General features: G+C 37.7%; 1 protein-coding gene across 1 annotated transcript in view; it reads right to left on the reverse strand.

The window, feature by feature from the left end:
* The window catches only part of LOC142078404 (LIM zinc-binding domain-containing Nebulette-like), a 119258-nt gene that overhangs the window by 40054 nt on the left and 64341 nt on the right, over nucleotides 1–14863 (reverse strand). Inside the window, exon 3 of the mRNA XM_075140867.1 lies at nucleotides 1166–1250. Within this exon, the coding sequence (XP_074996968.1) occupies nucleotides 1166–1250 (85 nt within the window). The remainder of the gene's footprint in view (nucleotides 1–1165; nucleotides 1251–14863) is intronic.

The raw sequence follows: 14863 nt of genomic DNA on the forward strand, positions 1-14863 counted from the left end.
CAGACCTGTAAAAAGTATAGTTTACAAGTTCCTCTTAACTCTGTGACAGAGTGGTAACTATGGTACACAGAACCACTGAACTACAAGAACATGAGGCAACTCCACTCTAAAATCCACTGAAGTCCAGAGGAGAGGTACGTTCCACAAACTCTCCTTTTTCCAGATGGCAGAAGCTCAGCATGAAAGAATTTCTAAGTTTTGTAATCAATAACTGTAATGGCAAAAGGTAAAGAATTTTTAAAAATTTATATCATGCTAAATATCCGTGCTAGCATTTCTCTTTAGCACTCCTTTGATTTTACCCATTAACCTAGAGAGAGGTTCCCAAACAAGAAAGCTCATGTTGCCTACTGTCTTCTTCTGCTACAGGTTTTTATTACATTAATTGACAATGATAATTATCAATGTATAATGAGAGATTGCAACTAAATCCAGACTAAAACCACAATAGTAAAAAAACCCCACAACTTTCACCAAATAAAATGTGATCAAATATTATCAATTGTCTCGCACAGCCAGGCCAACTTCCAGTGTTGCATAAAATCAAACAATAGGAAAGTGATATTGGGGGGGAGAAGGGGGTTGTCCAGATATTAAAGGATTAATACCAATAAGAACTGTATGTTATGGACTACCGAGTAACAACAGTAAACATGTTTGGGTCACATAAGTCTTCATTGCCATTTTCTTCTTTTTTTTTCCCCTAAAAATGATCCATAAACTGATCATTCAGTCAGTTCAGTGTTGACAAGTATTAAAGGCTTCTATATGTTTGCTAATGACAAATGTTAGCTAATCACACAGCTATTTTATGATTAAGTTTGATGCAAGCTAACAATGACAGTTTGTCTAAGGCAAATGAACCCTCTGGGTCGAGCTATAACATTTCAAATATTGAAAAATACTTAGATACTTTGTATACTGTTGAAAATGAAAGATTTCAGTGATGTCAATGGATTTACAATAGTATGGTAACTAGTATAAGTGAGATCAGAAATAAAACCCTGAGTTTTGCAGTATTATACCAACCTACAAATATTTTTTACAATTAAATTAGAGTGCTACTATGTATCAGTACAAGGAAATACTAATACTACTTAGAAAAACTATAGAGAAGTGGACTGACAGTCTAATATTAATGAGACAAAAGAATTATTTGATTTACCTGACTTTGCAATTCACTTTGTTGCTTCAGGCGAAGATTTTCTGGTGTATCAGCCACTGTAGTGAAGGACTGCTTTGGGTAATGTCTAGAAGAAGAAGCACAAAGCCAAACAGTAAATATTTACACATGCTAGAAAATCAAATGCAGCCCAGCACTCTTTCCTATAGTGTACACAACTCTTTCATAGTTTACTGGGTTTGTCTTAGAAGTATTTACTCTAAAAATACTGTGTCAGTCATGCCTTGCAGAAACAACATGAACAGGTTCCTGTAATGAGTCTCAATCCCACCCAATCATCCTGCCTATTGACTGCAGAGACCGACCAGCCGAAATTTGTTTCCAATAGAGTGAACAGAACTATGTTTAACTGCATTGTCTCGGTATAGTCATGTGCTGAATAAAGACTAAACTAAAATGCCTTAAAATAGAAGTGTTTTACGGAAACTGAAAAGTTACATCAAGGAGTATAGCTGGAGTACCATGGTGTCTTAAATCCATTAGTGCAGAAGCCAGAAGGATCAAGGAAGGTACATGCCAGGTACAGAAAGGTCAAATGCTTTAATGGTAAATGTGTCGATATAGTGCTGTAATATCCAGTACCAAAGGCTGTAGTGGCTCAGAACTGCAATCTATCAGGCATCGATCTTTTCATTTGAAATTTTACACCTTTACAATATGTTCCCACTATTTGCTTTGGCATTTTACAGACAACTTTAACAGGCAAATCCTACTCATTTTCAGAATCATGATTTATTCATTTTCATGGATTTATCCTGCAACTTTACAGCCAAACAAAAAGCTTTATTATAGGAAAGACCACAAAACAAGGGAACTAACAAAGCTAAACAGGCTATCCCAAAATAGGGGTAGTATTATGAGCCAGCAACATTATCAGGAAACTGATTCTTACTAATTACTTTCCAGCATCTTCAGTCTCAAACCAAAAGATTCACCTGACAAGCATGTGAGGCACTCACACTTTCAGTCACCACTCACAGCTTCCCATGTCTGCCAGCTACCCCATTTGTGCCTCTAATATCTCAGAGGTACAAGACGACAGGCATAGCATTTTAGACACAATAACGTTTGCAGCATAATTTCTACAGAGTAGTAAGCGGTAAGTAAGCATCTGAAGACTGAGGCTATCCAGTATTAAACGTTTCCATGTTCAAACTCAAGGTTATCTCTAATGTGTTCTTTCAACAACTAGTTCAGTTTCTATAGCTCCTCATAAAATTTCTGTGCTTTTTAAAGATGATATATAATTTCATTCAAAACTGTATTTTGTTAGGTTTTATCTTCTGTTTACAAGTTTTCTTCCCATGAAGCGTATGGTTTCAGTAAAAAATAGTTCATTTTTATCCAAAAAAAATAAAAGCATCCATAAAAAATTAAGGAAGATTTCCATTTTTAGCCAAAAGCTGAATGTTTCCTGTTCAGAAACACAAAAGTAACACTTGATGAGAAATGCTGCCTGGATTTCATACAGTCTACTCTCTGCTATGGGCCTGGTCCCCCCCCATCAGACATCTTGCATTGCCAGACATCTACACGGCAGCATAATGAAGTAGACTGATGCATCAAGAGGCTGTGGAACATCCCCTCATTTATGGTGTCACTACACAGGGAAAACAGAGGAGAAATATGGGACAACCTGGGGATTTCAGGTTCCCAAGGCCTTACTAATAACTGCACCAAAAGAGCAAAGATGCAACACCTCGACAGAGGGAAGATTTTCCTGACAGCAATGTAAGAGCCATCCCAGGTTGGATACTGGCAGACAGAGGAATAATGCCACTGTAAGTTTAAAAACTTATGGTGAAATACATTCCCACCCACTATGTTAGCCACTTGTCTAGGATAGCTCATGTCACTGAAAACTAGAAAAAAAAATTTCTAGGCATGACACTCTCCAGCCTATTCTTTTGTAGTTACAGCCAAGTCCTCCCTAGTCCCACCTAAGCTGTAGCTTTGGCCACAGAAACCACTGGGAGTGTTGCATATGCTTAAGGAGGCTGCTGCCTGCCTTCCTCCCTGTCCAAACTAGGGGCTCCCCCACCACCACCCCACTTACAGCCAAACGATGCCTGGTAGCTGAACGGCTTAGCCACAGCTCCAGCAACACACAGGGAGACAGAACTAGGCTTTGCTTAGAGCACATCAACTGGAATGAAGCAGATGGCATCAGCACAATATAATACCTTGGGACACACAGATAACTTCCAGAAGGGCTTTTTTTTTTTTTTTTTTCCTTTTTCTTCTTTATTTCACCTCTTCTATCTCATCCTTCCTTCTTCTATATAGAGGAGAAAGACAAATGCCAGACTGGTCACAAGGAGGGTCGTAAGCCCTGTTTGGAAAGCGGCAATGGACAGATGGGGAAGGCAAGAAGCCACCTCACAGCCAGGGCTTGCTGATATCCAAGGAAGATTGTAGCAATGAACGGTGCATAACGCACACCTTAAAGAATAACAGCCTTTCAGATAGCAGCCGTGAGATATCCACGGATAACTGATGTAGATGACGGAATCCCTGCCCCTAAAAAATCCACTGCCACACATGAAGTTCAAAAATGATGTTATGCACATCTTGAATGCCAAAAGCATTCCCATAAACTTTCATAGCACTGCTTTTCACCATGGTTACATACCATGACCCTGGTACTATGATCACAGCAATCACCTGTACTCATTCCTTTTAACCTGGAGAGCACAGAGTGGGAGTCAGCTTAAACAGGTTTTTTGGCCTAGTCCCCTTCTGAAACGTGTGGACAACATGGAGGCAGATGTCACAGTTAGCATCAGCAGCAGCAACCATGTCTCTATAAACCCAGGCTCCCAATTTAAACCTCCTCTCTATTTTTGAAGCATAGGAACATACACCTTGTCCCCATCATACACCAGCTTTTACTTTGGATCATTTGCAAAAGAAATGGCTTCTTCCACAATTAGTATTCAGAAGTTCACAGGTATTTCAACAGTCAGAGCAAACCACTTGAGAACAGATGTATCTAAGACCACTACTTATTTTAGAAGCAGTAGCTCCATACTTCAAGTGAAAAAGGTATGCTTAGTCTTGAACAAGCGGTGCTTTATTATGCTTGGAATTACTATGTAAACTGATTATATCAACGAAAAGTATTTACACTTGACCATGGAAGTAAACAATACACATGACAGAAGTGAAAAAAACTGCTGAAATTTAAAATCTGCCTTTAAACTGATCATATTAACCATTTATCACAATGTATTACGGTGATTAAAAAAAGAATCCTTTAGCAAAATTAAATTAGCAGAGCATTCTACTATGGGTTGTCATTTTAACTGCAGCTGATTTATGAAACCACCCACACGGTATATCAAACCAGAAAGACGTGGTTTTAGATACATCCCTTCTAATTTATGGAAATTCTTGCCTCAAAACCCTTAAAAAGCCTAGTGTTAAATTTAAATCCTATCTTCAGCATTCACATTTGTTTTAAGCTTACTGATAGTATGTCTTCAGGATCATTAAAAATATCAGTATTTAAGATATTAAATTATCTGAAAACTATCTAAGATGAATTATACCATTGGGTACTTTTGACTGAAATAGAAGGCTTGTTAAACACAAGTGTTAAAATGATCAAATCTGCTTTTTAACTATCAGTTTAAGACTATACTGCATTTCATTACAACATTCTGAATAAGGATGAGTAACCGGATGGTAACAGCCTTTAATTCAAAAGGCTGACAGTGCTATCATGGTCGCTGATAATCCATTGCTCAGTTTCCCTTTTGTCCGAAATGATGTCTGAGGAAAAGCAGGGAATTGGTTAAAGAGGTTGATGTCATGTCAGCTATTTAATAGCAATGTCCAAAGGATTTTTTTGTTTGTTTTAAGTCTTTGTTAGCAGTCTAAGTCTACTTAGCAATATGTCTTACCACGCTAATGCTATTAGGATTAATCCTGTATAAAGATCTATACAAGAAGCTGCAGAACAAATCAGGATACACAGTATGGTGTCTCTGCTGTAGGTTACTGTATTGCCTGCTTCAGCTGCACAGCTTGATTAATAAATTAAATCACAACTCAATCTCTGACTCTTTGTGAGGAAACTCCTTCACTTTTGGTATTTGGAAACAGTAACAGTAAAACCTCCAAGAATTCAGGAAAGTACCTGAAAGTTTTCTAGCTTTTCCAATGATTAAACACAGAAATTTTCACAACTACTTGTTTAGTTGTAAGGTCTTCATCATCTTTTCCGTGCTTTCAAACCAACAAAAGGAATAAAAAACACGTTCTCAGAGATACTGGGATGAAGATTCAGCTTTCCCCATTTTGAAAAAGGTCAGATTCAAAGACAGAGATAAATTCAAGCATGTACTGAAATTAACTTGTTCATACCTCATTCTTGCTCATTCTGACTTATCTAACAGTCAAGGTATGATTAAGAGGGGTTTTTTTGGTGTGTATTTTCTAACTGTAACATTAACTCTTCACAGTTACAGAATTACAACCTTTGTCAGGATTACAAGATTTCTGTCAGGTTATCTCTCCTCTGGAATATCTATTCAGTAAATTGCCCACAACATACAATTTATTATATCTTTTAAACAGAGAACAGCCACAAAATTATTTCCCTTCTCCTAGGCAGAAGGTCAGCTCCACCAAATCTTTTCATAATACCAATTACCATCACTGGCTGCCACATTAGGCTGTATCTGTCCTCTCCTAATTTTTGTTTGTAATAACTGCTCTTCTAATTAAAACCAGCTCTAGAAGATACGGAGGTTAAAAAAAAAAAAAAAGAAAAGAAAGAAAGAATACACAAGAATACAGTTATTTACAGTTGTAGTAATACAGAGTGGAACAAAAAAAACCTGAAAATTAACGAAATAAAATTAAACCAATCTTACAAGAATTATGAAAAGCACATGGACTGCTTTTATAACTAGCATTTCAGTATAGCGTACACAAGAGCTACAAACTGAAATTTAGTGGATAATGATGTAGTAGTTTGGATACAACCCAAGCTCGTAACAACTGATGGTAGGGAAGCTCCACCTCGGACCTACAAGGGCCCAATCTGCTAATCGTGATCGGAGCCCACATCCACAAACAGCACTGAATTCAGGACAAAAGCACAGAGAAGAAACACAGGAGATCTCCAATTAACTCTCCTGTAAAAGACATGAGACAAAATAATTTACTCAGGAAAAAGGAGACGAGTTACTAAGTTGTGCTCAGCCAGGGAGTGTTTAAACTGGCAGTTTACCACCAGGTTTGAAGAGGCCTGGGACTGCTTCCCACCCCTTACCTTCACAGAAAGACATGCAAGGTGCACGACAGCACAGAAAGAGGCAGCGGGAGGGAAATCTTGCCCACAGCTGACTTCTTGCTTTGAAATTCTTGCTCAGTTGCACTTTCTGCTCTGGAGGGATTTCTCCGGGTTTTCTGTTTTGTTTTGAACTTTCTGTACAGTAACTCATATTTGCATGCAATTATAAAGGCTTTTGGAGGAGGAATAATGTAACCAGTAGATAATACAGCTTCGGTACGGCAGAACTCAGGCAATGAAGCGGACAAGGAAGATTTCACAATTCCCCACAAGCAACTCTGATGACGGCATTCTCTTTGGCTACTGGTATCTACCCCACTGTATGAAGAATAGATATTCTGGCTGCAATTAGTTTGCTCTGGAAAATATTTTCCCAACTTTTTCTTCTATTGTTCAAGGGACTTACTTTTTCAGATATTTAATTTGTGCATCTGTACTTCTTATTTGAACTAAAAGAGCAAGCTGCTCCAGCGTGCCAGCTAAATACAAGCTCCTGTTTATGAGAAAATTCCCCGGGAGAGAGGAGTTTGCATTGGATGGCAGGCGATTTAGCAAACAGTAAGATCCATGAAAAAATATGTTACAAGCAAGGATATTCCACCTGCTTGTTGGGGTAAACCATAAAATCCTTGCTGCTGGAGCAAATGAAAGGCCATATATCACACCACCATACAACCAGACACATGTTGCACATCATTGTGCTACCAGACTTGCACTCGATACCTGTCTACAAAGACCCGTATCTGGGGCTCACTTCAAAAGCTAAGGTTAGGGACCACATTAAATATTCCGACTGTATCTGGCCCCAAGACACAGATTAGCGCCTTAGTGTCCTCTGCTAGAGGCTGAAAAAATGAGCCATTTACTGAAAATAGCAAGGCAGAAAATGCTGTTTACTTTACAGAGAAAATAGAGTAAAAATTGAGTAGCCAGTGCTAATATCAAGTTTCATTACTCTTATCATTTGGAATTCCATACAGAAATTCTACTGTATCAAAACATTGGAGTGGTTATCTCTGCAACTGTATGTCATGTGCTGAAGAACATCAGAAACCACAGAGAAGTGGACTACATACTGATCTTATAATCACTGGCAGAAGGGGCAGCTGTGGAAAACAGGTCTAGATAGAAGATCTGGAAGCTACAGTACCTTATTTTAGAATTTAAAAAGCCAATTTATTTTTAAAAAAGAAGTAAAATCTTGTAAATTTCCAAAGTTTTCACAGCCCATATCCAAAAGCATTAACATTCCTGAAGCGGCCAGTATTGGCCAAGTTTTAGGAAAAAAGCACAGATGTAACAACATTAAATTACTTTGCACTTACAATATCAAAGATGACCAAGAAACCTTCTCCAAATACATTTTCAGATATCGGTCAGCAGATAAATGGGTCATCTGAATTCGTGTTCTCCCATGCTGAGACTTTTATTTCAGACAGCTCCCCTGAAAACTGCTCTGAGCACAGTCGGTGAAGACAGAAGGACAAGTGCCACCAGGCCACCGGCACTGCATCACGCAGGCAGCTGGGTGCATGCTCTAGCAGCCGGCACAAGGACTGACGACTGCTGTCTTCTGCTTCCTTCCCAAAATTGCTTCAAAATCAAAAAATTCTCCAGCTCTTAGGTGATACTTGTATATTTCCCATTTCTTGTATTTTTCTTTTAACTCTCTTTCTCAATTTCATATTTATTATACATAGAAAGATACATTGTTAAGGAGACAGGTGAGTCTTGTTTCTTGACAAATTCAGGTCAAAAACTTTTCATTTTAAAGATTTGAAAATATACAGCAGGAGGGATGCAATTCATACTTAAGAAACTTATCATATAATAAAAAGAATTGTTATAATACAAATCTCAGCCAAGTGGCATCTGGATTTAGCAAAAAGATCAAAAAGAGTGAAATCCAAGCACCATGTTTGTTAAAAGTAGAACTGCCAGATTTTTCAGTGGAGCCAGGCGTTCACCCTTTCAATAATTTACCTATTCCTCAGCTATGGGATGCCAATGCTTGGGGAAAGAAAATGAATCAGTAGCACACTGAGAACTACAGGGTAGCCCGGAGCTGTGCAGGAACCCATCAGCTGCAAACTAATTGGCATTGACAACAGATCAAAAAGTGAGAGCCAGTGCTGGAGGAGGATGCACAAAAGATGCACAAAAAGTTCAAGGAGGCTTGGAAGGCAGAGGCAACTGTGGCAACACAAATCGATAAACAAAAATCTGACTGCAACAGCAAAATCCGTGGAAGAGCACAGGAAATCAGTCAAGAAGGGAGAAGACACACACATATCTTACCATTTGCCACTGCCAGACTACTCCCAGGATGTCACTCAGTGAGTTCACCCAGAGCTCACCTGGGTTTATACATTACCTATACACAGAAAACCCCTTAGATGTTTAAGAAAACTTGGCTTTAAAATATTTTTAAATTATCACCAGTGGCACAACAAAAGGCTGATGCCTCAATATTTCCAAATTCTTTTCATCCAGATGGTGTGATTATTATTGTTTCTTTCAAAATATCCAGGAGACAAAATTCCATGAATATGAGCAGCAAAAAACACAGATTAAAGCTGTATCTCACTAACTTCACTCACTGATTTACAGCAGCAGATCCAGCAGAGTAAAAAAACACATAGTATGACTCATAGCTGCTATGGTCTATGTTTTTTTATCCCTTCAACATCTTGCTGTCCTCTTTTAAGAATGTCAGCAAGAGTACACAAAGATACACCATAAAAGCAGTATGTTTTGCACAGGTCTAAATGCTTGGTCTGCCTACTTCAGCATAGTCCTGACATGCTACATGTAAAGATATTTATCAAACCTCCACAGTGCAGGCTTGTTCAAGTTCTAGGTTTGACTGCGGTATAACTCATGCATAAAGCAATGGCAAATTTTCTTACAAATTTCCTAAATTTTCCTATTAATTATTCTACCAGCAATGGATCAGTATCTCAAACAGCACGACACTAAATTGTGCAAGTGGTTTCTAAATTCTATTCTTACTTACAATACAATATGATAAATCTGCTCTCCCCCCCCCCCCAATTCTGGAATATTTTTCAATTAATAAGAACTTTCATGCAAAAAAATTACTCATGTAAATGCTTTCTCTGCTTACCACAAGCCAGTATTTCTGTACATGACTAACTCCAGAGGTTCCCATCTTACATATGAAGACTACCAAATCTTGCCAGATTTACAGTTCAAAGTTTTGTAGTTTCCTTTCTTCCAAATATTGTCATTTCATCATCTAATTTCTAATAACAGGTATGTATACTTCGATCATTTATATAAGTCTTCCCCAGGTAAAAAAATCTATTTGTATTCAATGAAATGTGTCAAAGACTATATAGGTAATTTATTTAATCATTCCATTACCAAAAGGAACACCATGTTACATTAAACTGCATCTTTACAAGTAATGTAGCTTAACCAACGTTATTTCCCTGATGTTCCAATAGCACATCTAGCCTATTCCTATCCTTCATACACAATAAGGTACTTTTTATAGAAAGTCATCATTACATCAGAGCAGTGTCAAACCTCGGCCTGCCACATCTACAACGAACAACTCTTTCTGTGTTTCTATAGCAAGTCAAGGTTTCTCATGACTGATGAAGACATGAAAGCCCCCCCCACAAGCAGCAGGTTAAGATATGCTAAGGTGACCTCCCTTAAACGTTAATCAAGGAGGATTTCAAAAGGTTTATTCACATTAAATATCATGGCATAACAAAGAAATGGCATAAGATAAAAACTACATTCATCATATAAATATTGGGGAAATACTGTTTCAGTATTGGGATAGCGTATTTACAAAGGAAAACTGTAGGGACAGTAAACACTACAACCCATCTGGTGTAGGATTTTATACAGCCCTATGTGACTGCAAATCTTGACAAGCAGATCGTAAATCAAGCTCAGTTACAGGCTCTACATCTAATTCTCCTCTTCTCTGTGCTGAAACATCTATCCAGTCAGTAACATTGTCTAAACTCCTTCTATTAGCAGAAATTAAAGCTACTTTGTGAATATCCAACTGTCCTGGCATTCCTGCCTGGAATTAAGAGTCCCACTCAACTGAAGAACATAAAGAAAATTGTTTCACCTCTGAATTATTATTTTTTCTATGCATTGTTATTAATGTTATTAATGTTCTCTGCAGCACACCAATGGTTGCCATTCAAGACAAAGTCAAACACTGTACTCAGGAAACACTCTAATTTCAGCTGTTCATTTTGTCATGCTGAGGAAATCTTGCCAGTAGCCATATCTTACAAACACATACTTAAGACCAGCTCAGGCAGCTTCAAAAGCTCCTAGGCAATCGGAAGCACTCCATATGGGGATTTAAATGCAACATCTAAACGGGCATCTAAATGTAAGGCTTTCTGCTACTAGTCCATCCAGAAGCAGAAGAGAAGTAAAACTTGAATCTATCCTAATAACATCTTTTTCTCTGCCAGCTTTTCAAATGCAAGAAATAGAATAGAATTTTCATTCTAAAATTTTTAATGTCAAAAATCCATGATAAGAACATCAGAGGTCCAGAAAGAGTGATTATCTACTGCCTACTGCTTGTATTAAGCCTTCGTCTTCCAAGAAAGTATCGACTGAAAGAATATTTGCTACTAAAAACTGAAATTCTCATTCATGCATTGAAAAACTGTTAGGTCATATATCGGTAGATCACAGTTGTAATGAAACTGAGGTGCAGCTGAAGGAAGAAACTGAGGGAAGAAAACTAGTTATAAGCCCAAAACCTGGGAAACTGAATATGGACTAGATTTTCTTCTAGCTCCCAGCTTCTGTGTTTTCTACTTCTTTACTCTTCTGTGTAAGCTTACTGGCTTTTAGTCTTTATGCTTTTCTTTGTTTCTTTTGCAAAGCTATAAAGCCAAGCTATATTAGACAAATCATTGGTACTTCTGAATTCCAAAGTTATCATTCAAAGATATGGCAAATAGGACCAAATAGGGACACTAAAAAGCCACCTGGAAGACAGAAGAGGAATAAGTGCTAGGAAGACATCATAGGTTTTTTTGACCTCGCAAAAACTACTGTTAAGACGGCTATCAAGAGGGTGGGAAATCTAGGACCCCTGGAAGCCACAAGGCATCTGCCAAGTCATCAGACAGTATACTGAGCTTGAGTCATAACTGACTGACCTCCTTGGGAGCTACAGGTGTCATCTTGGAGAGCTCAGCCATCTACGTTATGCACTACTCCCTTCAGAGGGACTGTTTCTGCAACTAACTATAGAAGCAGATCTCATATTGCAACTTAAGTAATTTGGACACTCTTAAAAATTTGGGGGAGGAGACCAGAAGGGAGATCGAAACAACTCATCTCCAATGTCTTAATATTGCTACCTCTTTAACTGTAATCGCAGTGCGTTAAGCATTTGTCCTCTAAAACTGTGCCAACATCAGCAACTTCAAGCTAGCAGCAAAAAAAAGTAAATTAAACAGAGTTATGTTTACATGTGTGCTAGAGGAAAAAAAAGGAAAAGCTGTTTTTTTGCCAGGTGGAAAATGACAGAATTAGTAGCGTGGAGACGCCATTCTGCTTTTACATTTCTAACAGGGTTGGCAAACAATAGTGTATACAAACTCACAGTTGATAAAAAATATTCAGTATTTCCTTTTTTCAGCCTCAAAAATAAAGAGCTTGACCTGTTATTAGTACCATTTTTATATTTTATTTATTTAGAAATTATTTCTTCTTTGGAAGGATTTCCAGGTTTTTTTAATACAGTAAAAGATTCAAATCAGTTAATACTACAAAGAAATACCTTGAGAAAGCATGGATTTGTATTTTTACATTAAATACAATATTTCTAATAATTTCAAAGTTTTACTAGTTGCTTCTTTACATACTGTAAATTTTAAGCAGCTATGTTATCTGTACAGCTTTATGAACTGCCTCTCCTTTAATGTATCCACTTGTATAAAATTAGTAGAACAAGAAAAACATGTTATACCATGCAAGCATTTTATAAAAGATAGTTTATGCTAGTATAGCGTATAAGATTTCATATTACAGTACATTTACCTACACAAAATTATTGGATGACACATCCAGCTTTTGTTTGCAGATGAAGCATGCTCTCAGTAAAGCCTGCTTTGGCCTACTCTGCTGAAAGGGTAAGAGAACGTAAAAGCAAACACTGTAACTTCTAATGTAAATCCTTGGCAAAAGTCAATGTATTATTAAGTTAATTTAATACAGTTCTATGTAACACTTCATAGGCCCCTCATGATGACCGACAGTTGTGGCGCAGGATGTCATACTTCACAGAAGACCTGGTCTATATGAACCAAATTCTAAAGCCTACGTAATCAGACCAAACCACAGATCTTTTTTTTTTTTTTTTAATTTACCATGAAAAAGCAACAACCAGGTAACATTTTCACTAATACCCTGCAAACACCTCCAGAATTTCTGCATACATTATGCTCTTCATGGGCTGTTAATTATTTTGAGTAGAATCAGTTGTCATTGCTAATTAATTGCTCCATCAGTATTGCTACAAAGACTGTACTCTCTCCTCTGTGCTTTCTCTCTTTTCTCCCTGCTTGAAGCTACACCACCACGTATCTTCCCATTAAGTATAGGGGGTGGTGTCACAGCTCTTCGTATTTCCAATAAAGACTTAGGCGAATGAATGAGCTTTAGATAACTGATAAAGCATGGGCTTTCTCATCACTTTCTTGGACACAGACCCTAAATTCCACCTATGTGCTGTTTCAGAGACCAAAGCAACTGCACTGGATGTCATCCGAGGTGACTTCCACAAGTTTCCACAGAGCAAGTTACTCAAAGAAGCAGAACTTGATAACATCTCCTGAGCTTTTCACTCCTTTAGCCTGAAGACCTCACTGTTGATCTGCCTCTCTCAACAACTTCAGACCAAAAGGCAAAGAAACGTTTTCCATCTCCCCCCTTGGACAGAGAAGAGCAGCTGATGAATGGCTGCCGATACTCTAACAAATTAATCCTTTAAGATGTAAAACAGTCACAAACAAAACCACGTTAGTTGAATAACATATAAGAGGAATGCAAACTATTCCTAAGCTAATTTACAAAGATGGCCTTCCCAAAGCATAAACCAAATATTTTAGTTACAACAAAACACAGAAGAAAAAGTATTTTCCATGAGCTATGTACAAATTCAGCCTGTAAGAGCAGATGCAATGTCACGCTGTTAGATCAAGTGCAAAAAGGTGAATTATGGGATATATGGAGAAGAAAGAAAGTCACTGAACTAATCATGAAAAGACATCGATATGTGTAAGATGAAAGGAAAAGCTTGTGCTTCCAATCACACGGCTTAGCCATTAAATAGTATTTACACCACAGGAACACAGAAGACCTGGGAGGGTATTCATAATCATGAAAAAAGAAAGTGAAATATCTCCTAACCCTCCTCCTTATTCCTAAATGCTGCAGGCCACAAATCTGTCAGATGTCACTGTCTGAGCCCCATCTACACCTATTACTACATTCCTGCAAACCCATCAGCTAGATCCTCCATGGGCAAAGCCCTTAGAGGGCAACCGAATCCATTCAGAATAAAACTGAGTAAGTGTCTCTGAGTAAGAGATAGAGACAGATGATAGGAAGTGCAAAGCGAACTATTTGTAGCTGTATTGAAGTTCACAATGACTTGCAGGAAATAGGTTCACAGCTGAAGCTTGCACATGAACACCTAAAACTAGTCTCACAGTTGAAAAACTATTATTCGTACTGTAAGTGCATGATCAGTACCACCTCTTTTCCCTGCTAGCATGAAAGTTAAACCATTAAATGATCATCTTAAGAAGTTAATAAGTCAAGGTTGCAAGACCACAGAGATTCCTTTAAACTGACAGAGTTTATTTCAGCTGGTAAATTATTTTTTGACAAAAATGTCCTTCTGCTATTTCACTACAATGCTAATGACTTTCTCGCCAAATTTTGTTCCAATTACACATAGATTATTACTAACAAAACCATTCACAAAAGCAAAAAAAAAACCAACTTATTTTATAAAAATGAAGGAAAAAGCAATCAGGAAATAATTTAATTATTTATAAGCAACTTTAACTCAATTTCCACAGAATCACTAACTTTTCTATTAGGAGTTAAATTTCCGCCCCCCCCCCCCCCGATTTACTGATAATCTGTGCACACAGTGAGCCAGCAAACCATGTCTATTCATAGAAATGAGAAGTAAGTTTCCACCAATTTATTGCAACTTAATGAGGAAGAAGCCTGAAGCCTCTGAAGCAGTTCAGTGACTAAAATCAGCTGAGTGCCAGCCAACTCGCATCAAATCACTGGTAAAGCACATGGCTTCCTCTATAGGCCTTTTGTAATTTACACTA

Source organism: Calonectris borealis, chromosome 2 (assembly GCF_964195595.1).
Source record: "Calonectris borealis chromosome 2, bCalBor7.hap1.2, whole genome shotgun sequence".
NCBI lineage: Eukaryota > Metazoa > Chordata > Aves > Procellariiformes > Procellariidae > Calonectris > Calonectris borealis.